General features: G+C 35.5%; 2 protein-coding genes across 3 annotated transcripts in view; one reads left to right on the forward strand and one right to left on the reverse strand.

Annotated features, from left to right (window-relative positions):
* Positions 1–6,757: 6,757 nt before the first annotated feature.
* Positions 6,758–12,228, reverse strand: cartl (cocaine- and amphetamine-regulated transcript-like). Of its 2 annotated transcripts, none has more exons than XM_028014257.1 (4): positions 12,168–12,228; positions 9,683–9,945; positions 8,446–8,523; positions 6,758–7,072 (listed from the first exon to the last, which is right to left on the reverse strand). In XM_028014257.1, the coding sequence occupies exons 2-4, from the start codon at positions 9,818–9,820 to the stop codon at positions 6,965–6,967; spliced, it is 324 nt and encodes a 107-aa protein (XP_027870058.1). In that variant the 5' UTR covers positions 9,821–9,945; positions 12,168–12,228; the 3' UTR covers positions 6,758–6,964. The 2 variants fall into 2 exon arrangements, with proteins under 2 accessions (XP_027870058.1, XP_027870057.1); XM_028014256.1 differs by lacking the exon at positions 12,168–12,228 and adding an exon at positions 11,732–11,846.
* Positions 11,779–24,804, forward strand: part of iqgap1 (IQ motif containing GTPase activating protein 1) — a 57,591-nt gene continuing 44,565 nt past the window's right edge. The window contains exons 1-2 of the mRNA XM_028014255.1: positions 11,779–12,003; positions 15,380–15,482. Coding sequence (XP_027870056.1) covers positions 11,958–12,003; positions 15,380–15,482 — 149 coding nt within the window. The 5' untranslated portion in view covers positions 11,779–11,957. The remainder of the gene's footprint in view (positions 12,004–15,379; positions 15,483–24,804) is intronic.

Consider the following 24,804-nt stretch of genomic DNA (forward strand, 5'->3'; position numbering starts at 1 on the left):
CGCTGTCAATCCTGCTCATGTATGCGCCACTCCCCTTCCCAACTTGCTCTCTGCTATGTTACAGCATCTTCCTGATAGAATCTGACACAAATGCTAATGCTAGTTAGCATACCAACCGATGACAGCAGATAAATGTCATTTAGCAGCGTGGTCATGAGGGGTATTGGCATCACGAAGACCCTCCTCCTCACTCTGATTGGTTGTTTTTTGATTGCGATTGGAGGAAATCGATCTTTTCACAGATTATCTATCTTCTCTTAAACTGTCACAACATGGTGACAGTTTTAACAAATATGTTTAAAAGAAACAATTTTTTAATCAATGTTACTGCTTTATGGTAATGTTTGTATTATAAATTTGTTTGTGTTCTTCATATGTTCTAATGTTTTCATAAAAATTAAGAACCCTGAGATAAAACAGTAATTACAGTATAAAAATAAATAAATTGAAATGTACAGAGGAAGAACTGTTGGTCCAGGATTAATTTAGCAACAACTCTTTGATTTTAGCTTATTAAAAATATTCTGCATGTTTTTAAAACCTGCTGAACAGGTTTAACGTTTTCATTTGCCAAATGTAAGCTAAAAAAAAAGAAAACTTTGAGCTTGACGTCAAATTATAGCTGATTAGCTATTATTATTATTATTATTATTATTATTATTATTATTATTATTATTATTATTATGAGTTGCGGAAGCTGCGCGCGCCGCAGTGATCGCGGTGCGCTCGCGAGCTCAGCACTGGACGCGATGCGCGCGCAGCAGCACTGAACGCGGTGCGCGCGCAGCAGCGTGTTTATCTCCGGGTTTGTGTCCAGACTGAAGAGCAGCAGCTGTTTCCACATGGAGAAGATAATTATCAAAGCAGCTGAAAGCCGGAGTCAGCTTTTCCTCCGTCTGATGAAAGGAGGATTTCACCTCCTCGGAGGGGAAACTTAGAGACTCTCCCACAGCAAAAAATATAAATATATATATATATTTAAAATAAATAAATAAGAGGCCTGGTTATATTTAAGCTGAAAGCAGGTTCTGCTTTTTTAATGCGGCTCGTCAAACTCTAATCTGAGTTCGGGAAACTCGTAAAACATGCTGACTGAGTAAAAGCGGGGAAACTTTGTGAGCACAGCAGGGCTTTGCTTTCGGCTTCATCCTCCTCCTAAATGTGTGTCTGGCGGTTGTTTCTGCTGCTGATGAACAACCGAGTTTCCTTCACCTGAGCAGGGAAAGGTCGAGGAGAAACTGCAATATTTCCTCTGCTAGACGCCCGAAATGTCAGGGCAGCTGGAAGAAATACGACTCAGAGTCACTCATCCTTTATTTGATACTCTTAAATTATTCACATCATTATTGAGTCACTGCACTATAAAATATACCAGTATAATAGAGCTCATCCTTAACCAACACAGATACATGCATAAATGCACTGTAAAACCTAACATTATGGTTGTCGCAACGTTTAGCTACTCAATTCATTTGAGGAAACCGAAACAAGGAGTTTTCTGAGATTGAAAACTGGAAAAATTACTAGAAAAAAAACTGAATTTTGAGATTGATCTAAAAAAAATTATAGAAAAAAAACATGGAAATGTCTGAGTTTCAAAACTAAATTTTTTTTAGGAAAAAACTTACATTTTGAGATCAATCTCAAATTTTATTTATTTATTTTCTAGAAAAAACATGGAAATGTCTGAGTTTGAAAAACTTAGAAATTAATTTCTAATTTTTGACTTTGCAAAATTTCTTGGTTTTTTTTTAGCAAATTTTTGACTTTCCCATCTCACACATTTCCAAGTGTTTTTTCTAAAAACTTCTGAGATTAGTCTCAAAATTTCTCAGTTTTCCTAGGAAACTTTTGACTTTTGAACCAGTTTTCAAATTTTTAACATTTTGGAAATTTCAAATCTTAAGTAATTTTTGACTTTTTAAGTAATTTTTAATTTTTTTCGGAGATTATTCTAAAACTTTCTGGGGTTTTTTAAAGAAAACTTTTGATTTTTCACACTCATATATTTCCATATTTTTCTCGAAAACGTCTGAAATAAATTTCAAAATTTCCGGCTTTTTTTCTTGCAAAGGTTTGACTTTTCTAACTCTTTTCAAGGTCTTTATCTGGGATATTTAAGAATCTCAGAAACTTTCTGAGATTAATCTCAAACTTTGAGATTTTTGGCAGAAATATTCTCTTTTTTCTGTCTAGTGGCTCTAATAGTCATCTGGCCCTTCAGTTTTGGGGTTGATTTGCAATCGCAGCAGAATGCTGAGTTTGTAAAAGTCGTTCATTCATCGGGAGTCATTAAAACCATCTTTCACACCAACACATAAAACCAAAATAAGATGCTGTTCAACAAGCATCCAAAACTAATTACAGGCCCTGAATAATTAATCCCAGATGGCGGCTGATGTAATGAGGACATTCGTCACCCCGCTGCCGGACCTGAGGAAAGTATTTCTGTTCGACACTCAAAGTAGAGTTATGTCCCAACAGAGAGCTGCTTTCTGCTCCCAGTTACTCTCTGACAAAAGCGTCACCTGCGTCAGGTCGCGTCCAGGTGAGGTCCAAACACAAACTGCGGTCCTGAAGGACGCCCGTCGTCATTCAGCCGCTGCTTTGACATTAAAAACACGTCGATAAAAAGCTTTAAGAGGAAACGCGTTGGTCTCTTCCTTTGCCCTTTCGTGGAGCTGAGGTTGCCATGGTAACCTGTGCCTTTGTTTAGGGTCTGAAAAGGAAAAGGTCTCATTTTGCTGCTTACATTTCTGCATTTTCATGCGAGTCTGCATGAAGAACTGCGACCAGAACCCGAGATCTGACTGACTCAGTCCGGAGCAGAGTCTGTTTTTAGATCGTGTGGGTTTTTTATTTTAATCCTGCACAGAGATAAATCTGAAACTTTTGATCATTATTATCATGTTTTCTGCAGATTCAGTTATAAAAACCTGGAATCCTTTGCACTTCTATGCAAAAAAGTAAGATTTATAAAGATGTTTTATCTTAACACTGATTCTTTCTTTGATCTTTTTCCTTCTAAAAGCCGATTATGATTTTGAATTCAAGTCAAATGGTAGAATTAGTAAAAGAGATAGATAGATAGATAGATAGATAGATAGATAGATAGATAGATAGATAGATAGATAGATAGATAGATAGATAGATAGATAGATAGATAGATAGATAGATAGATAGATAGATAGATAGATAGATAGATAGATAGGCTGCAAAAACAAAATCATAAGTATTTTTGTTTCTACTACAAATATCTTAATATGCTTACAAAAAAAGACTAAGATAACTCACAAGTAACTTTTTAGCAAGTAAATAATTCCTTAATATTGATTATAAAAAGTATAATCAATATACTTTTTATAAAGTACATAAAAAGTATATATACGTATATACTTTTTATATATAAAAAGTATATATACTTTTTATATATAAAAAGTATATATACTTTATAATCGGCCAGTTCTACTTAGGACAAGACATTGCTCCCATGTTATCCGTGAAATAATCTTCCAATAAAACCATCAGTTTTTATCAACATGAAGAAGTTATGGATTTAAAACAAGCCCCTATTTCTTGCTGAAAGTTACTTGTTAGTTTTGTGTTATTTATCTTCTGTATGATGTAGATTTTGCTTCTCAAAGATTTATTTTAAAACTGTATCTAAATATACAGAGATAGACAGAGAAAAAGAAATGTATAAGAAAAAATATTTTTTAAATTCTTGACCAAATACCAACTGACCATCTCAGGTTTAATCAGGTACTAATATTTTTTTTTTTATTGTTGTGAAATGTATCATTTCTGTTTTGTCAAAATTAGAAAATAAAATGTAACAGTTTCTTCCAATAAATATATATATATATATATATATATATATATATATATATATATATATATATATATATATATATATATATATATATATATATATATATTCTTTGCAAGAAAGAGCTTCAAAGTTTCACTTTTTTCTTTTAGGTCAAATAGTCGTTAAGGTTTGTGTCTAATGTGATTTCTTGATTTCTTTTTCCACATAAAATCTAAAATCAACCCGCTGCTGGGATTCTGGATCCCATCTAAACCTCTGACGTCAGCGTTAATCGGTGAACTGGTGTTTTAAACTGGGCCTTCTTTAGTTTTCCTGCACATTTCTGCTGATGACCAGCCAACTTTACCAAACGTTTCTTAAAGACACAGCGCCATCTTCTGGTCGGAATGAGTAGTTGATGCCTTAAATAAAAAGGAAAACATTCTTTTTTTGTTGCGCATCCATCTGGTTTGATCTGAAGATGAAAGTTTAAAAGCCTTGAGTTTTATTTAAATTAATGGACCCACATCATTTATAATGAAAACCCAGAGGCTCGTTTTGCCCGGAGACGAGCGTGATGGATCTGTTTCATAAGCTCTGAGTCGCTCATGAGACGAACATATTTTACATATTTAAAGCTAAGTGCCAAACCGACGCAACGCGAGTTGTTCTGGGAGATTCAAACCCATTAAAAAAGCGAAACAAATCTGCGCAAAAACACTTCAAACTTCGTCTATAAAACATCCTGTCAGAGGACGGGTCGCTGCGAAACTTCTCTTTTAATTCGTCTTTGAAACAAACGTTTTCAGAGTGAGATGAGTTTTACTGTAAAGTGAGGAAATATTTAATTAGTCATCAAAGTAACAAACTGAATGTTTCTGATGAGCTTAGAGGATTTGATTAACTTCCCATGAAGACAGAAAAGTTTCTGTTTTCATTCCAACAGTTTATTCTCAGACTGGAACATGAAAAAATCTAACCTTTAATTTGAGAAAAGAGAATCCAATATTCAGAAATAACAGTTTTTAACAAAATCACTCATCCAGTCCTTCTAATGTAACTGAAGTTATACTTTAATTTAAACTTCGCTATCTGCAGTTTTTAGAAAAATAAATGAATAAAATTGGAAAAAGGAGAGAACATTCAAGTTGATAAAATTATCTCCAAACACTCAGAAGCTGCATTTGCATTACAAATGTACACAAAACTTTTTTGATAATTCGCAAATTGTGGGAAAAAACCCCACAATTTTGCATTTGCTGTGTTTCCATTAACTAAGAAACGCAACTAAAATCACACTAATGTGTGATTTTTTTTGTTGAGTAAGTTTGTTCTTGAGTAAGTTTGTTCACGCAATAAGTCATTAAAAACATGTTGCAATATCACCCTCCATCTACTTCCTGTCGTCTTCTTTGCCGCTTCCGCCAGTAGCAACATCTGGTTGATCATGTGGCTCATGTGATTTGAAAAATGTGTTTTGCTGGTTTGCGAAATACACAAATTTCGATGCGGCCAAATGACCGCCTCCTCCTACCGCCAAACAAGGGGTCAATGGAAACGCAGCCAGTGTTGGAGAACAGCAACAGAACGAGGCATCTTGGGGCCAAGAGGTCTCCATGGCAACCAGCTGCTGGCTACATGGAAACTCGCGGTCTGAGAGGCATGCTGGGAAAAAAAAACATTTCCAGTCCAACCATAACAAATGTATTTTGTGGAGTTTCTAAGCTCTGGTGGGACTTCAGCTGGAACCTTGTGGAAAGAAAGTTCACCTGACAGAATCAGCTATTTTTAAACGACCACTAAATATTTTAGGCTGAAATAGCTTTAAAGGGGCATTAATATGTGTTTTCCATTCATATAATGCCACTTTATGGTCTATTCAGGTCACCTTCAGTCATTATAAAAATACTATAAATATCAAAAATGATGACAATAGAAATTTTACTTCCTAACTTAACGGCTTGGAATTGGGCCTCTGTCTCTTTAAGAAGCTCCTGCTCTTTCTGAAACCCTGCCTTCATTAAGTCATCACAACATTTCTCTATTAATACATAAACGATGTTTTTACCAGAGTTTCACTGAGAAGTAGCTCCATATTGACCTCAGCAGTTCCACCAGATGTTTGCTAATTGCTGCTGGCTAGTCTGAAGGAGCTGAGCGGGGGAGTAGCTTGACCTTGAAGGCAAAGCTGCGTCCAACCAGGCCAAGAATCAATCATGCATGAGAAAAATCAAGGCAACACTCCAGGTCTGTTTTTGATGGTGGAATAACATCAAGTTATGACGTGAAACTCAAAAGGTTCATTTTTACATCCTTTACTTTTTAGCTCTGGAGGGAGTTGGCAGCAGCACCTTTAGCCGTTTTTTATGAGAATTGTGTTTATTGGAAGAGAATAAAAATAAAATTCTTTGCAGATTTCTGAAGCAGCCTACAAGTTCACAAAGTTTTGGTTTCTCTGCATGCGCTGAGCTGCTGAGCTCAAAGGGCTTTTAAAACGTAACTTTGACTCATTACCATATTTAACACAGATGTCTGACGAGTGTTGTGACATCATTTGAAATATTTGGAAAGGAACTTTCATCCGTCGAAATGTAATTGAAGATATCTCAAATTATTATTTTATTACTAGCCAGAATGTGAATTCAGATATCTTAAATTATTATTCAAGATTGTCAAATTGCAGTTGTGTCTAGTCAAAAATAATTACGTAAACTGACTAAACTGATTTTATGTCAAAACGGCTTGCCATAGCTCAGTTATGGACTGATGAAGTCAAACAATATTCCAGATGTTCTTTCCAGCTTGATTTCATGACAAAAACACACTTAATTTTTTGCTAGACGATCTTTAAATGATCTTTATGGACACAAGTTTCTGAAGTTAAATCCAAACCAAAGCCTGAAAAAGAAGTTTGCTGTAAGAAATGAAAGAAAGGGAAGCTGCTGGTTTGCATGTTGACTATGGGTTTATTGGACAGGCAGCATCTGCATGCTTCAGGCCGCTGTCAGGAGTGGAAAACACATGCTAGACCTCAGGCAGCAGCGGCGCACGGAGGAAGACAAATGACGGCGGATGTGGACAGTAATTGGGCGACCGGTCTGGAAGCTGAAGGATGTTCGGCCCTGCAGGAAGTCAGGAGAAAGAAAAAGCTCCTCAGATGCATTTCAGCAGGTAAGAGTTGCAGTTGGCGCCTCTTCCGCAGTCGCAGAGCTTCCCGATGCGAGGGCCGAACTTCACGGCGCAGCGGCCCCCCATCCCGCACTGAGGGGGACAGACAGGCGGTAAAACTTTCCAAATTCAGTCAGAACTAAATGTTTAAAGCTGCAGCATCTAAATGTTACAAAAATATGTTTTTTTCATCCATACTTATTGGTGTATTAGGGCTGTTGTAGGTGGAAAAAAGGAGCACATTTCCACCAATAAACTCAGAAATGTTTTAATTAACCTAAGAAATTTTCAAGAAGAAACGAACATTTTTGAGATTGAAAAGTAAAATAATTGCTAGAAAAAAACTCTGAAATTTTGAGGTAATAATAAAAAAACATTGACAAATCTGAGTTTAAAAAGTCAAATATTTAGACTTTTTAAACTCAAAATATTTCAAATTTTGAGACTAATATTTCAGAGTAGTCTAAAAATTTCTGAGTTTTTTCTAGAGCAGTTATTTGACTTTATTTCCAGTTTTTTTTTAATTTCTGAGATGTTTCCCAAATTTTTTTTAGCTTTTTTTAAGGGGATTTTAAACTTTTTTTCAAACTCAGATATTTACTTGTTTCTTCGTACAGTTTGTTGTGAGGCAAATAATCTGTCAAAGAAAAAATTATTTCCTCCATCTCCTTCCTGAATTACCATCGCAGTCTGCAAACATTTATTGCTCCCCGACAAAATCAACCAATCAACACTAGGAGGCGGGTCTTAGCGCTGTCAATCAACCTACTGTACGCTGCTCAATGTGCTACCTTATTGCAGGAAAACTGTTTATCCGCCATCATCAGTGGCTATGCTAATTAACCTTAGCATACGTAGCAGGCCATGTTATGGTGAACTAGCTCTAGCACAAGAGTGATTGACAGCACTAAGACCCGCCTCCTGGCCCTGATTGGTTGTCAATAATAGTGCTGTATTTCTACAGCTAGTAATGAAAATTTTAACAAATATGTAAAAACATTATTTTATAAAAGTTACATACTGCAGCCATAATGAAGCCTGATGTCTTTTGTCATTTCTGTCTATTATTTCAACCTTTGATTAAACTTTAAAAAGGTTTTTCCTCTGAATAAATTGAAAGCATAAATCAGAGTCAGAAGAGGGAAAATCAGCTAAACATTTTTCATCGGAATAATTGGATCTCGCTCATTAGCTCAGACTGAGTCTGTAGTTTCAGCGTTGATTGATTTTCTGAGAGGCTTTCATGGCCTGAAATCAGGCTTTAATCTTTATTTGAGCCATAATTACAGAGGATTGTTATCTTTTAATTAGTGGCAGCAGGTTTGCTTTTCAACAGGCTTTTAATGAACTGCGAGCAGAAAGATGTTTACAGCACAGAATAATGACTCAGCAGACGTTATAAATGAGTGAATGGAGCTTTAAAATCAGCTGCATTGCATCAGTTTAATGCAGGAAGCGGCGCTCACCAGCGGGATGCTCCCTCGTTTCTCCGTGGAAGAAACCCGGCCGTGGATCCGACCCAAAAGAACCTCAAGAGCTTCCACCTGCAAAAACAGCAACAAAAAAGGATTTTAAAGGTTTAGAGAAATGTATTTACCTGTAGAAGAGAAGAAAAATGTAAAGAAGATGTTATGGATTTGTTGTCAATTTAAACATTTTTCCTCATTAACTCATTTGGTATAAATCTGCTGCACAAAAGACGGACATTCATTATTGTGCAAAAGTTTTTGTTGCAATATATATATATATATATATATCTTTGCATTTTTTGTATTTTACAGAAATATGTTATATTTCATGCTAAAAAGGGACATATTTTAGATAAATGACTCTTTTGTTTCTGTTTTTCTTGTTTTCTTTTCAATCTTATGACAAATTATTCATTATTATTCATCTCTTTTATATATTTTTTATTTTTGTTTGGAAGTTTTTTCTCGTTTTTATTGATTTATTAAACAGATATTCACAGATTTAATCTTTCTCCACAGTGTGATGACATGATGCCTGGTCACTTCAGTGATTACTGAACAGTTATTAGTTTAATCGGTTTCTTAATGGACCACAGAATTGGGGTGTGAGCAGAATTATACTTTATTATATCTTATTCAGATTGTGAAGTAAATATTCGTCATCCTATCTGTAATGCGCCTTTGGTCATTTTGCAGCCGGTTGCTGTTTTCATACGACAGTTTTTTATTAAAAACAAGAAGCTTGATGCAGGCAGAGAAACCAGAGCAAATAAAATTATAAAACTATCAATACAGATCAGTTTGAAAGATAAAGTTTAATTGTAAATATGTAAATAATTAAAATATATTTATGCAAAATGTGAATTCTAGAAATCAACAACTCTGAAAATGAGATCCCAAATAAACAATACTAATAATCATTTTACAAATTTCATGTCAAATCACTTATAGACTCATCAGACTGCAAAACAAAAAGTATTTTTTTTGTCTAGCTTCTAGTGCAAATATCTTAGTTCACTTGAAATAACACAAAACTAAATAAAAATTTACTTTTCAGGAAGAAATAGGAGCTTGTTTTAAAGTAAACAATGCCTTTAAAAAGTGGCAGATTATTTCACTTATAGCATCTTAAAATATCTTGTTCCAAATGAGATAATCTGCCAGAGGAACTAAGCTTTTATTATTTAACTTTTATTTAACTTTTAACTTATTATTTGTTTTTGGAGTCACTGACCAGGTCTTGGTCTGCAGCTGGGTCCAGTTTCTCATCCTGGAAGTCGTCTGCGGAGACGTCCGGTGGCGCCTGGCCGTGACACCGGGCCCACAGCAGGCTGAGGAGCAGCAGAGCCTGGAGCAACCCGGAGCTCTCCATGGTGCTGGAGGAGGAAGAGGAGGAGGCGGAGGAAGGCAGCAGATCAGATGGAGGAACGGAGAGACCCGGCCGCTTCAACAGCAGAACCTCTCTCTCTTGTTTTATGCAGAACGGCGAAGCTCCGCCTGGGAGAGGCCAAAAGGAGAGACAGAGCCCAACAGTGCAAAAACACAAAATACTACCAAGTAACTTTGGTTCAGCTTCTACTGCAAAAATCTTATTACACCTGAAATATAACAAAAATAACTTATAAGTAACTTTTCAGCAAGATATCAAAGCTTGTTTAAGTTAATAATTCCTTAATCTTGATGGAAAAGTTTTAGTTCCACTGGCAGATAATTTCACTTTTAAGATGAGAAAAATGTTTTGTTTCAAGTGAAATAATCAGCTGAACTAAAGCTTTTTCATCAAAATTAAGAAATTATTCATTTAAAACAAACTCCTGTTTATTGCTGAAATGGGAGCTTTCAGTTAGTTTTGACTTATTTCAAGATATTTGCACTAGAAACTAGTTTGTGTTTTTGAGGAATCCAAAGTTTGGTCTGGGGGCCATTTGAGGATTTTTGGATGATTAGTTTTTTATTAAAGGAGCCATTTAACAGCACAATCAAGTAACTATGTTACAGTTGTTATAAAAATGTTATACACATGTCAAATATAGTTTAGGAGAAACTTTATTCATAATTTAACATCTTGAAATTGGGCTTCTGTCTCTTTAAGAAGCTCCTGCTCTTTCTGAAACTCTGCCTTCATCCCAACATGGCTCCTCCATCAACCCTTCAACGGTGTTTTTACCAGCGTTGCTCTGAGCAGCAGCTCCTGTGATGAGCTCAGCAGCTCCACCAGGTGTTTGCTAATTGCTGCTGGCTAGTCAGAGGAGCAGAGTGGGGAGGAGCTGTGCCTCGAAGGCGGAGCTAAGTCCAGCTAGACGTTTAGCACAACTGAAATATTTAAGTTTTTAAAATGCGGCAACTGTGCTAGACTTGTTTATATTTTGCATCAACACTGATTTACAGATTTCTTTTCTACAAATGTTAGACTGAACTGAAGAAGTTTGCCAATATAGCTGCTGCTAAGGCCTCACAATACTCGCGCTGGTAGCAAATATTGTGCCAAGAGCTCAAACCTATCATCTGTCAGGTTTCAGTAGCTCCCCTTCGCTCAAGATGAAGTTATAATCTCAAAAATGATATTTTATTCCTGGCAATTTTTACTGAACTAAAATAAAAGAAATTTGGTTTGATTTATCTTCAATTACTGAGAAAAAGAAAATATGTGTCTTTTTATTTGGCGTATGCAAATTTTTGATTTTAACTGTATTTTTTATTGTTGTTTCATTGTAATCTTTATATAATAAGGTATGACACGTTGATATTATAAATCTCTAAGATATTTTACCCTGAATGAGAGAAAATCCCACTATAGATTTAAACCTATTGACCTAATGCTTTGTATTTATTAAGTATATAAAAATAAATTAAATTAATATTTAATTAAATATACAAAGAATATTGAAATATTCATTTAAAATTTCTTGTATATTTAAATACATATAGAATTGTATATTTTCATATTCATGCAAATACACGTAAAGTATAAATCTAAATAAATATAATTAGCATTAGGTAAACTGAAAGCTACAGATCCAGTAAAGTATTATTAAATTACTGGATTTAATTTATTAACGGGACGGATTTACTTATTTTTTTGACTAAAAGCAGAGTTACTTCACATCTATGTCCTGTTGTTGGTCTTTCACTAAAAATAAAATAAATGCTTTATGTTTGGAAAATGTAACTTTAGGCAGTTTTGTGGTGCAGTTCGCGTAATGAGCAGCAGGGGGCGCTGCTTCTTCAGCCGCTGCGCGCCGCTGTGTTTCCTGAAACGCATACTTCAGGATTAAGAACACACCCTGCTGCAGTGACATCAGTGAGGTTAGAAGAAGCAGAAAAAAAACGAGAGCCTCCGTTCAAACTGTGTAGAAGAGGAAACAAGAGGGCCGAAGGGTCCTGAACGGGTTTCTGTCGGAATTTGGCGCAGTGCAGAGTCTGGAAAGAGCGGATCAATCCGTGCGCAAAGTTTGAAATCTTCTTGTGAGGCGAGCCGTGGAGCGCGGAGAGTTTCTCTGAACGGGAGGATGTCAACTTCAGACGACGTAGACGGGCAGCGGCCGAGATATGGCTGTAAGTTTCTGACTCTTCACGCTTCGTTTCTAATCAATCTGCGCAGTTTTCAGACTCTTCTGGCGCAGAGCGGAGCCGCTTGGCGCTCCAGCTCGTTTCCTCCTCATGCAAACTCTTGACAGATTCCCTAAAAGTGGCTCCAGCCCTCCAGGTTTGGCTTTTACCTCTGACAGCGTGTTCACAGCTTTATTACGACTTCCGCGTTTTCTCCGCAGCAGTGCGGCGGGAGGAGGCCCGTTTTCACGCTCTGCACAACTTTTCCTTTACAAGTTTTTAATTTTTATGGATTAATTTAATACTGACACGAGTCAGGATCAAAGTCTCCCAGATTCTCAGGAAACCAGTTTCCACCGCCCGCAGGTCGGCGGCTGGGTCACCAGGTGGCAAAGTTTGGAGAAAATCAATGAACTGATCCTCATTTCTTTTGGTTTCACCAATAAAACATCAATATTCCCAGATTTATTGATTAAACTTCATAACACACGTTGAACGCAAACCCTTATTTCGCTTTTGGAGACATTTTGAAGTCATTTTAGCTCTCTTTTTTTTGGTCGTTCTCACGCAATTACGTCTTACTCCTCTCTCTTTTTTCCAAGTATACACGTTTGTGGTGAAACATTTTTTGGCTTTGAGCCCTAAAATATTTCCCTTCACTTTAATTTGGGCTTTAAAAGCTGCAGTCTCACTGGCACACTGTACAAACACAAAACCCTATCACGTACAGTATGCTTGTCTAGTTTTTAGTGTAAACGTGTTCAAAACTAACTAAAAGTAACTTAAAGGAGTTTGTTTTAAGCAAACAATTCCTTAATATTGCTGAGAAAGCAAATCTGCCGATGGAACAAGTACATTTTGTATCAATACTAAGGAATTATTGGCTTAAAACAAACATATAAGTTGCTTTAAGTTAGTTTGGTCTTATTTAAAGTGTACTAAGATATTAGCATTAGAAACTCGACCAAAATACTTAGTAAAATGTAGTTTTTACAGTGTGATAACTGAAAATTTAACTAAATTTAAACAGTGTAAGTTAGGAAAATAGCCTGGTCGCCTGATGCTGTTTTATTGGTTGAATCGGAAGTTTTCTTGGAATTTAAGTCTCTTGAATTGAGACAAATTGAATTTACAAGTAACTTTTTACCAAGGTAACTGAATTTAATTAAATTAGCTAAAAGTACAAATGAACTGTTAACTGCTTCAGGAATCAGTTCTGCACTGCAAAAACTAAATCTTACCAAGTACTTTTAGTCAAGTATCCACTGCACGTATCTTACGTCACTTTTAAATAAGACAAAACAAACTTAAAAGTAACTTTCCAATAAAAAAAATGAGTTTGTTTTAAGTAAATGATCCCTTAATATTGATGTGAAAAGTACCAGTTCCTGCCAGGTTATTTTATTTGTAACGTGGGTTAAAATGTATTTTTATAATGAAATAATCTTCCAGTGGAACTAAAACGTTTTCACCAAAATAAAGGATTTTTTGACTTAAAACAATCTTTTATTTCTTGCTGAAAAGTTCCCTGTAAGTTAGTTTTGTCTTATTTAAATGTTCTAAAATGTCTGCAGTAAAATTCCTGGTAAGGATTTGAGTTTTTGCAGTGCATGCTGACATGAGGAGCCCTGACGTGTGTTGACTGGTAGATGACTAATGGATGAGGTCGGCTTCTAGTGCAAGATGTTTGGAGGAACCACCTTCCTGGACGGAGACATTTTTTTCCCACTCTGGCGTTTTATCGTTGCGTTTAAATTAAATAATTATGATCTAATTGGAGATTCACTCCACAGACCGGAACTGGGCCGATTTCTCCGATTTCTCCGATTTCTCCTGATATTGTGAGGAATCGACTTTTATTCTTGGTCACTGAATGCAACAAAACTAAAAACGATGAATATTTTTGGTTAAAATGTAACTTTGATGCATCGTTTTTCTGGATTTAAAGAAGGCTGGGATGATAACCTTGACTAAAAACACAATGTTATCAAAAACAGAGAAAAAAACCCAAAATAAATAACATGAGTAAAAAGGGTTTTGTCTTGTAAAAGGACAACCTGCTTTCATCCAGCTGACTGGCAAAGCTCAGCTGTTTCTGTTGCATTTCTTGTTGCAAACTTTTGTGTTTTTCAAGCAGCAACTTTTTAAAACTTTTGTTTGAACTTTAATATTTAAAAGCAGGACAGTTGAGGCATGAAAGTAAATTAATTCTTTATCTGGATTTAAAACTGCTTCCATCAAAGAACCTGAAACTTTTTAAAAATATTTGTTTAATCAGATCAATTGATTATTGAAATAATTGTCAACTAGTTTAGTAATCGATAAATTGTTAACTGGAGCACACCGAGTCAAAGATGGTCGTTTGCTGAAAGAACAACTGAGCAGAAATTAAGCCAAAACTGAACAATGAATATATAAATTTTGCATTTAAGGTAAAAATAAATTATTTTTCTGTAAATATGTTTCACCAAAACTCCTGACAGGCAGTTTTAGCTTCACTTGGTTTAAATTCAGTTAAAAAAATAATCTCCTATTAAGCACCTTTTGCTATCCAATTATTAATTGGTTAATTGTTTTTAGATTAACCATAAATTAATATTATTATATAATAATATAATAATCAAGATTGTTTGATTGTTGAAAGTATTTTTAAACTGAAGATTTTTCCTTTGCTACAAATGAATGAATTTGTTTTTTGCATTTAAAAGAAAATTGGTGTTCAAATGAAAAATGTGGCAGTTTTTAAAGGTCTGACTAATCATTAGAATAATCAATTACTAATCATTAGTTGCAGCAAAGCAGGGAATCAGTCAAACTCAAAGTTCAAGTTAAACCTCCAGAAGTTATTTCTGTTGTTTTTACATTTCTAGGCCTGTCATGATAACTCATTTTCCTGGACGATAAATCGTCCCAGAAGTTATCGCGATAAATAATAATAAAGTAACATAATGGTAATTGAAGAATAGTAATGGAGGAAAACATTCTCAAAAACTTTAAATTCTAACAAACATTCAACACCGGAGCTCAAAGACATTTTAAATATTCACAAATAAATAATACAACAAATAAAATGAATTAGGTCTCCGTAAACAAAATTTCTGCAGTAAAGTCGACTTTTCAGTAAAAGTCTCTGGATAAACTTGATTTTACATTTTGTCAAAACTTGGTTGTGTTGTACTTTACATTTTCCTCTGCAGGAAAATGACATTGGTAACATTTTTTGTCCTGATTGCAAAGTTTCTGTCTGTGGGGCAAAGTAATATCGTTTTTGAATTGCAGTTGGGGGGCCGCACAAAATGAGTCCGGGGTCCACAAAAGGCCCCCGGGCCTCACTTTGGGCAGCCCCGGCCTGCATGGTTCACACACTGTGTTCTGTGTGCAGCCGTCCTGGATGGCGTGGAGCGGCTCACGGCGGAGGAGATGGACGAGCAGCGGCAGCAGAACATGGCCTACGAATATCTGTGTCACCTGGAGGAAGCCAAAAGGTGAGAGGCTGCTGGGCCGGTCCAGAACCAGAACCAGAACCGCTGGGTTTCACTTTCCACCAGTCTTTCTGTGACTTCTTTATGATCCGTTGATCATAAAGTCATTTTCGTGGCCTTTATGGCTGGTGGAGTTTGTTGGTTTTGGGTTTTCAAGTCTCCCTCGGTTAGTTGGAGTTGATTGAGATTTCAGACATGGATCGTTTATCGTTTATTGTGATAAATTTGTTACTATGATGAGAGTTTTGATTTATTGTCACAGAATTTGAAAATATGATCGGAAGCTGTTACCAAATGCAGTTTAGTGGTAAAATCACATTTATTTGTGTCCTAATGAAATTACAAATGGGAATGTTGCTGGTGTTGATTGGAGTTGGACATTTATTGTATCGTTTATTATTTATCGTGATAAATTTGTTACTAAGATAAGAATTTTGATTTATTGACACAAAAACGTCAAATTAATTGTTTAAAGGCCCCAAAACTCTGAATGGATCATTTTACAATTTGTTCAACTAATAACCAATAGATGTGAAAATATGATTAAATGCATTTAAGATTTGCAGTTTAATGATATTTATGCGGTTGGTGGACTAAAAAGACATATTGCAAATGGTTATTTTGCTGATTGAATTGTGGTTGGTGGAGTTCCATTTAATGATGTTTAAAACTCCTCCAAACTGTCCAAATTATTAACTTTACTATTTCTTTTCTACTGTTTCTTCAATGAAAGTATCAATAAATGTGAAAATATGACTAAATGTATTTAAGTTTTTCATGATAGTGATATAAATCAAACGTCTTTATGTGATTCGTGTCTTGAAGAAGCAGATGGGAATGTTTTTCAAGAGCAGTATTTGTGTTTGTGGGGCTGTAATTGCTGTGACTCACAGTCACAACCTAAAATGAAGCAATAAATAGTTTTTATTGTTTTATCGTTGTCACAGCATTACCACAAAATATCAAAATAAAACTTTAAGTACATCTCAGATTATTTTTTTAGTTTCATGCTGGCCTTGAGGTGAACTGGAAATCCATGCAGTTTCTGTGGATTTCTATGTCAGATAAAAGCCTCTGATTAGATGTTTGGTGTGACATTTCTGATCTATATTTGGAAAAATCAAGTGTTGGTTTCAGATTTGAAATCTGCAGGAAGCTGCAGCGATGGAGAGCGTCACCACTAAAATCTACCTCTCACGGTTTCTTCTGTGCAGCTCAGTGAGGTGGAAACTTGTGCAGTTGTGCAAAAATGAAAACTTTTTAAAAACTATTTAATCTAACATATTTAACAGATTAAATATTCTTGCTGAAGTATATTTAATCTATCCAGTTTTTTCTCTTAAATGAGGGAATTCAGGCTGTTCAAAGGGAAACAAAGCCTTGTAGTAAATTATAAAAACACTGAATTAATGGCTGATTAATTCAGCCATTAAGGTGGAGTTATATGTTAGTTTTTTCCAAGCAGGAAGTTCTCAGATATTTACGTCACCAAGTTTTGTACTTAAAATGCAAAAACACAAAATCTTAGCAAGTATTTCTGGTCTAGTTTTTAGTGCAAATATTTTAGTTTCACTTAAGTTAGTTTTGTCTAACTTAGTCATAAGTTAGACAAACTAACTTATAATGAATTTTTCAGAGAGATTGGCAGATTATTTCACATAAAACTACTTCATTTTTATCAATATGAATAAATTATTGACTTAAAGCAAGTACTTATATGTTGCTGAAAAGTTACTTGTGCGTTTATTTTTGTTTTCGTTCCAGTCCACTGAGATACTGGCAGTAGAAACGAGAACAAAAATACTTAATATTTGTGTTTTTCAGTGTGATACCTGAAAATGTTGCTGTTTTTAAACACTGGGTTTAGCTTTTGATGAAAGGAATATATAATAGTTTTGTCTGTTATCAAACGCCACACTGTAAAAACACAAAATCTTACCAAATATTCTTGTCTACTATCTAGTGCGCAAAATCTTAGTACAGTTGAAATGAGACAAAATTAGTTGAAAAGTACCTTTTCAGCAAGATACAGGAGCTTGTTTAATTAAATAATTCCTTAATATTGATGAAAAAGTTCAGGTTCCACTGGCAAATTATTTCACTTATAATCAGGGTGTCCAAAGTGCGGCCCAGGGCCGTTTGGGGCCCTGTCGAGGATTTTGTGCGGCACCCAAACTCAAAAATAAACATCTGAAATAAATATGAGATACAAAAACAGATTCTCATTTATTAATGACCACTCTGTATTAATTTGGAGCAACTAGAACCACAAACATTAACCTACTTTTACTCAAACGCAAAGCATTCAGAAAATAATCAGCCTCAAAGGTTAGAAACTAAATGCAATTCTGCAAAGCCTTTTTATGTTTTGGTCTAAAATCCTATTTAAATTTATTATTGAGCAGATAAACTTCAAAAAGGCACAAAAAGTTAGATTTAAAATACACTTTAAATCAAAGTGAAGTGCTTTAAACGTAACCATTTCGGCCGTCGATATTTGCACCAGAAACTAGACCAAAATACTTGGTAGGATTTTGTATTTTTGTGTTTTTGCAGTGCGTTAATGTTACACGTCTGTTACTGCTGGTTAATGACTAAGTTGTAACGCGGCTCTGACCTGCTGGAGTCGCATTAATGGAGTCAAACCGGAGCCCACGATTCTGTTCTTCCTGTGGGAAAGTTTTCCCTCTTTCACTGCGTTTGAAACAGGAGCTTAAACAAACTCTGTTCTGTTTTAATCATATTTCTGTTTAGTATTTCAGAAAACCTTTTGTTGTGTTGCATGAAAAGTCTCTTTCAGGGATGTTTGATCCTCCCGCTGTTGTTTTTCTGAATTCAGAGTTTATTGACACAAGTCAATGAAAGCAGAGTAAATATCGTGACCTTTAACGTAGAAAAATGGAACCGATGCTCCTTTTTAAAATCAGTATTAAGGAATTATTGACCTAAAACAAACTCCTAAATCTTAATGAAAAGTTATTTGTATGTTAGTTCAAGTGTACTAAGATATTTGCACTAGAAACTACAGTATATTGCTTGGTAAGATTTAGTTTTTTGCAGTGTTGGTTGCTTAGTGGTGAAAACAGAACTGAGACAAAGTGATTGAACTAGACCTTCTTATGTTGGTGGCGCTGTTGTACATCGGATTTAAGGAAATTAAAATTGTTAGTTTATCTGTTTAACGTTTGGAAACGACTGCAGGAGCTTTTTTATTTGATGGCTCAAAATTGAAACAACCTTTTCAATTTTGTCTCTTTTGTTTTGTAGTTTTTTTTTTATTGGAGAATAAAAATAATCAGATTACTTCTCAATAAAAGTCCCACTCATCCCTGAAAGAACACAAAACACCAAATTACCAAGTATCTTTAGTCTGATTTGTAGTGCAAATATCTTAATGCTTTGAAATTAGACAAAATTAACTTATAAGTAACTCAAGATATAGAAGCTTGTTTTATGTCAATGATTCCTTAATATCACTGAAAAAGTTCTAGTTCCGCTGGCAGATTATTTAACTTATAACAACATATTTTTACATATTATATATTAAATCTGCAAGCGGAACAAGAACCTTTTCATCAACATTAAGGAATTATTGACTTAAAACCAGCTTCTGTATCTTGCTTAAGATATTTGCACTAAAATTAGACTGAACATAGTTGGTAAGATTTAGTTTTTGCAGTGTATTTGACCCATCAGCCTGAAATTATGCCCAATTTCTTCTTAGTTTCCTGAATATTTTCTCACATTCCCCTCCGAGAATTTAATGTTACGGTTCAGCAGATATCTTGAAATGTTGCCTTTAAATTATATTTCATGTATTTAGTACCAGCCTGATGTTAAACAGGGCCAGCAGTGAGTGATGAAGTAGGCGCGGTCGGTTCTGCGTCCCGGCGGCTCAGTCAGCAGACGCACTTGAAAAAATATCGGCAGGTTCAAAAGAGGAAGGATCGCGCGAGACAGGAAGTGACTCAGTCCTTGCTGATTCTTTTGGTATACCCCCCCCCTTCGAACACACACTGTTGCCACAGAAACCTTAGGTTGCCGTGGCGACAGGTTCCGGTGCAAGCTGAAGGCTGCTGTTGCAAAGTGTGTTGAAGAAAAAGAAATGGCGGATCCGTCGCCTGCTGGCCTGTTATCGTTCATCTGCGACGTTCAGGAAATCCCTGGATGATTCGGTTGATCTGGTTTTCCGGTTTCCCTCCGGCTGAAGCCTGTCGTCTTTTTTCTGCAGGAATTCCGAGGGAAATTATCATAACTCCATCTTCATGCTTTGTGTAAATTGGGCCATTTCCTGACCAAAGTAGGAATAGAAAAAAATCACATTTGGCGCAGCAGTGTGATCTCTGAGATTTATCTCTGTGCTCTGTTTGCTGCTGCAGGTGGTAGAAATATCTCAACTTCAGGATTTAAAACATAAACCTCCACAGCTGCTCAGTTCACGTTTTTTTTCTTTTCTTTGAGAAATCGTTGTGATGGCGTTTCCTGCAGATGAAAATGTGGAAGTGCACAAAGGGAAGGAATTACGTCTGCACTTCTGTTTTTATTGAACAAACCCGTATTAGTGTCCGAGGTTCTTCACTGCAAAAACACTAAATATTACTATACCAATTTTTAGTGTAGTTTGCAGTGCAAATGTCTTAGGTTTGTCTTAATTTAAGCGTACTAAGATATTTGTACTAGAAATTAGACAGAATACTTTGTAAGAGTTTGTGTTTTTGCAGTGTGTCGCAGCAGGTAAACCCCAACAAACACAATCAGTGCTCTTGAAAAACATTTCCGTTTGTGAAGCGCTTCTTCTCCAGAATTATGATTTGTATCACGAATTTGCACATGGTGACTTTATTTTCAAATTTATTGATGTTTCTACTGAACCTGTTGTGCAGAAAAAGGTCAAATATGAATCCTGACAGTAAGAACAGCTTTTGGAGTTTTAAGCATAATTGGTTGGAATTGGGCCTGTCACGATAGCAAATTTTGCTGAACGATTAATTGTCTCAAAAATTATTGCGATAAACGATAATATTGTTTGAAGATCTTTTTACATTGATTTAATGGAAATGACGTAATAATGCATCCTGCCAAAGATAGATACACTTTATTTTCAAAAGAACATTTAACACTGGAGCTGATAAACAACCAAAAACAAAAATAAAATGGATTCTCAGTCTCCATTAACAAAAAACACACTTGAAAAAAACCCTAAAGAACATAAAGTAAAAGTGGAAATAAATACTGCATTCAACCAAAAGACTGCAGATTATGAAGTCTGTATATTATGTTGCCTTCAGTAATAATTAGATTTAAATAGAGAAGATGGGCACATCGACTACCTGATGCAATAATTCACACTACATGATTTTTTGCTCCTATTTTTCCCCATACAACAATCTTAAAACATTGATCTTTCTTAGACTGTGTGGTGTGTTATGGTAGCTGGTCATTGCCGCTCCGATCTAAATCAGGGTTTTCCCCGACTGGGAGCTTAACTCAGCCTGTTGAATGTGACAGGCAGCCAATCAGAAAGGCGGATTCTCCTCTGCGCTTTCTGAGGGGAAATTACATCGGGGAATCCCAAACAGCTGATACGGCAACCGAAGTCCAGCGGACATTGGAGATGATATGTGGAAACAACATTAATGTTTATTCAACATGCAAAGAATATAGAAATGACAAGAGGAGGAGTTGGAGCGAAATTGCTACCACAGTTGATAAACCCGGTAACTTTTCAGCTGTTCTTCGTTAACGTGACTTAAACAGGTCCTAATGATTTTCATTCAGTCAGGACTTTACGCTGACACATGCATTGCAGGTAGATTGTAGTAAAGCATTGATTAATGCCTGGTTTTAAAATTAGTTCACTGGACTTGTAGCCATTATTTTGTGCCCATTGTTGGACACCACAGGGCAGGACCGAACCGATCGAACTGTTATACCTAGGATTTCTGTCGGCTAATGTTTGGTCTCAGGTTTTGAAAATGGGCTGACAATCGGCCGACAGCTCTAAGATCGTGTCCTGTGCGCTGGGCTTTACACTAAGGAAATGAGGAAGGGAGGGTCAGTGGAGAGCACCGGAGTTGAGCCTTTTTTCATTCAGTGTCATCAACAGAAAGAGAAAAAGGCCGGTAGAGACGATAATGCCGATAATTAAAATGAAGTCGATAGTTTTAATTTATCGTACGATTAATTGATTTATCGTTTATCCCGACAGGCCTCGTTGGAATTTATTATGACAACAATAAATGAAAATGTATCACCATAAATCATAAATGATGGTTAATTCTCACTCATAATGTTAAGGTATATATGAAAGATTAGAGCAGTTTTAGGCGTTTTTTTTTTTTTTTTAAGGATTTTTGTGTATTTGCGGAGGATTTAAAACTTTTCACATGCTGATTAAAGCTTCCTGTGTTGGACTTTCCTCTTTGTTGCTCTGCAGCTTAAATGAAACAGGAAAGTTGGGACCTGGTTGTGTTTTTGCTTTGCTGACTCACGGTGGTCGTCGCCTCTGATCATTTCCATGTGGTAGTTTTCAGCACTGAGGTTTTTCATGAGCCACACGCAGTTTATGCCAAAGGCAGCAACATTTTGTATCATAGTTTGATGTAGTAAAATAGTCTTTGTTTGCATATTTTTTGTTACCTGCACTGCAAAAACACAAAATCCTGCCAAGTGTTTTTTGCTCTAGTTTCTACTGCAAATATCTTAGTACACCTGAAAGTAGACAAAGTGTTCACTTCCAAGTAACTTTTAAGAAATATATGTGTGATAATATTTACTTAATATTGGTGAAAAATGTCTAGTTGTAATTGAAATCTGCCAGTGGAACTTCAGTTTTGTAGAGTTATTGACTTAAAACCAGCTCCTATTTATTGCTGAATAATTACTTGTAGTTTCTAGTGTAATACTTGCACTAGAAACTAGACAAAAAAACTTTACAATATTTAGTTGTTTTGCAAATAAAGTGTTTTTGGTCTAGTTTTTGTGCAAATATTTCATCAAAATAAAACTAACAATAACTTTTCATAAAAATGTTGGTGCTTGTTTAAGTCAATAATTTCTTAATATTGGTGAAATGTACTACTTCCGCTGGCAGATTATTTAACTTTTAATTAGTACTTTTTCATCAACATTAAGGAGTTATTGTCCTGTGTCTTGCTGTAAAGTTACTTTCAAGTTATTTTGTCTTATTTCAGGTGTACTAAGTTGTTTACATTAGAAACTAGACCAAAGATACTTGGTAAGATTTAGTTATTTTTTACAGTTTGATACCTGAAGCAGTTGGGAAATATTCTCCTTTTCGCTGTTTTTAAACAGTTTTGATGAGAGGAATACAAAAGGTTGATGTTCTGCTGTGGCTTACTGGATAAATTGCAGGTTTTGTGTGTTTTATTGAAGCCCAGTCGGTGTGTTTTCGTCTGGAGTCTCCCAGACTGTTGGGGTTTTCCATCAGCTAGGGTTTCAGGTAAACCCAGACCCATGCGGTGAGCAGGTGAGACGGTGTGTTGATGTGTGTGGAACGATGGGAATGCATGCGGCGGGCCTGAGCTGCGCCTGCAGGAATGCCCTGCAGCTCGTTCAGACGGCTGTCGGAGTATCGTCATGGATCGGGTCGCTCGCCGCAGCTCACAGATGCAAACCATGTTATCGTTTTATTTTCATATTACCTTCCTGCGAACAGAAACGGAGAGCGGCTCGAGTCACTTTATTTATCACACCTTTATTTAAATGATCGCTGATATTTTCATGTCTGTTGACTTTTCAAATGAGAAACAAAACGTGAGCGCAGCTGGGGTCGATTAGGTGGTTAAAGGAAAGATTCTGTAGTTAATCGATTCAAATTTAAAATCTAAAAGGTTTATATTTATGACTAAACAAGTCAGCTCTTGTTTTTGTAGTCATATTAATAGTTGGATTTCTGGAACTCTGTAGTATTTTGCTCTATTTTCTAGTGCAAATAAGACAAAACTAACTTAAAAGTAACTTTTAAGCAAGATATAAAACAATAATTCCTTAATATTAATGAAAACATTCCAGTTCTATTGCCAGATTTTTACTTATAACTCAAACTTCTTTCTCAATATTAATGAATTATTGTCTTATTTCTTGCTTAAAAGTGTTTCTTTTTGTCTTATTTCAAGTGTACAAAGACATTTGCATTAGAAATTAGACCAAAACTATTTCACAAGGTTTTGCTTTCACATTTCAAGTAACAGAAAGTAACAGTATTTCTGCAAATATTTTATTCTTGAAATGAGACAAAACTAATTTACAAGTAACTTTTCAGCAGGAAACATTAGCTTGATATAAGTCAATAATTCCTTAATATTGGTGAAAAACTACTAGTTTCCAATATTTTCACAAAAAATATTGGAAAAGTGTCGTTATAAGTGAAATAATCTGCCAGAGGAACTTTTAGTTTTTCATCAATATTAAGGAATTAAAACAAGTTCATATGTCTGAAAAGTTACTTCTAAGACAGTTTTGTCTTATTTCAAGTGTAATAAAATATTTGCAATAGAAAATAGATGAAAAATACTTGGTAGGATTTTGTGTTTTTTGCAGTGTGGTACCTGCGGCAGCCATATTGGATTTTGGGGAGACTTCAGATTTTTGAAGGATGTTTTAACTGTAAGTTTAAAAAATGTAAAATCTGAGAACAGATCCCTCATTGGTGATGATCTGCATCACTTCTACTTGGATGAATGGATAAAAAAATCTCTTTAACTCAAAGATTTTAGTCTTTTTTTGTGTAAAACACTATTGACATAAAGCGTATTTCTCCAAACAGTCCGTATTAAATCTGTACTTTTTTCTGTTTTGTAACGTTCCTCAAATATTGATGCTGTGAGCAAGAAAATTAGTCAAACTTCCTTTTTCATTGCTTGTAATTCTGATAATTTTATGGTTTTTAACTGAGGCCATTAATGCTGAGTGTGGAGATCCAAAATCCTACTTATTCTTCCAAGCAATTTCATAATTGTCATAACTGCACACCAGTAAAACTCTTAACACGTCTTTAGGAGTAAACTAATCATTTCCGAACCTGTTCCCCTCGTACACTTTTCATTTCAGTAGATTTGAATCAATCTAACATGAAAGCAAAGGTTTTCTCACTACTGAAACCTGCCAGTCGTTTTGGATGCCTTTCCTGCTAAAGGTCTAAATATAAATGTTCTTTACTCTTGCTTTCATTTTTTCCTCACACGCCCAGTCTTCCTGGGAATGCAGTTGTACGAGTTTTCAGAAATCTGGTGTTTATCGATCTGTGGATCACGCCAACAGCCGTCCCTCTCCATCGTTGTCACCAAAGCAACCTCTAGTTTCA

This window comes from Xiphophorus couchianus, chromosome 4, assembly GCF_001444195.1.
Source record: "Xiphophorus couchianus chromosome 4, X_couchianus-1.0, whole genome shotgun sequence".
Taxonomy (NCBI): Eukaryota; Metazoa; Chordata; class Actinopteri; order Cyprinodontiformes; family Poeciliidae; genus Xiphophorus; species Xiphophorus couchianus.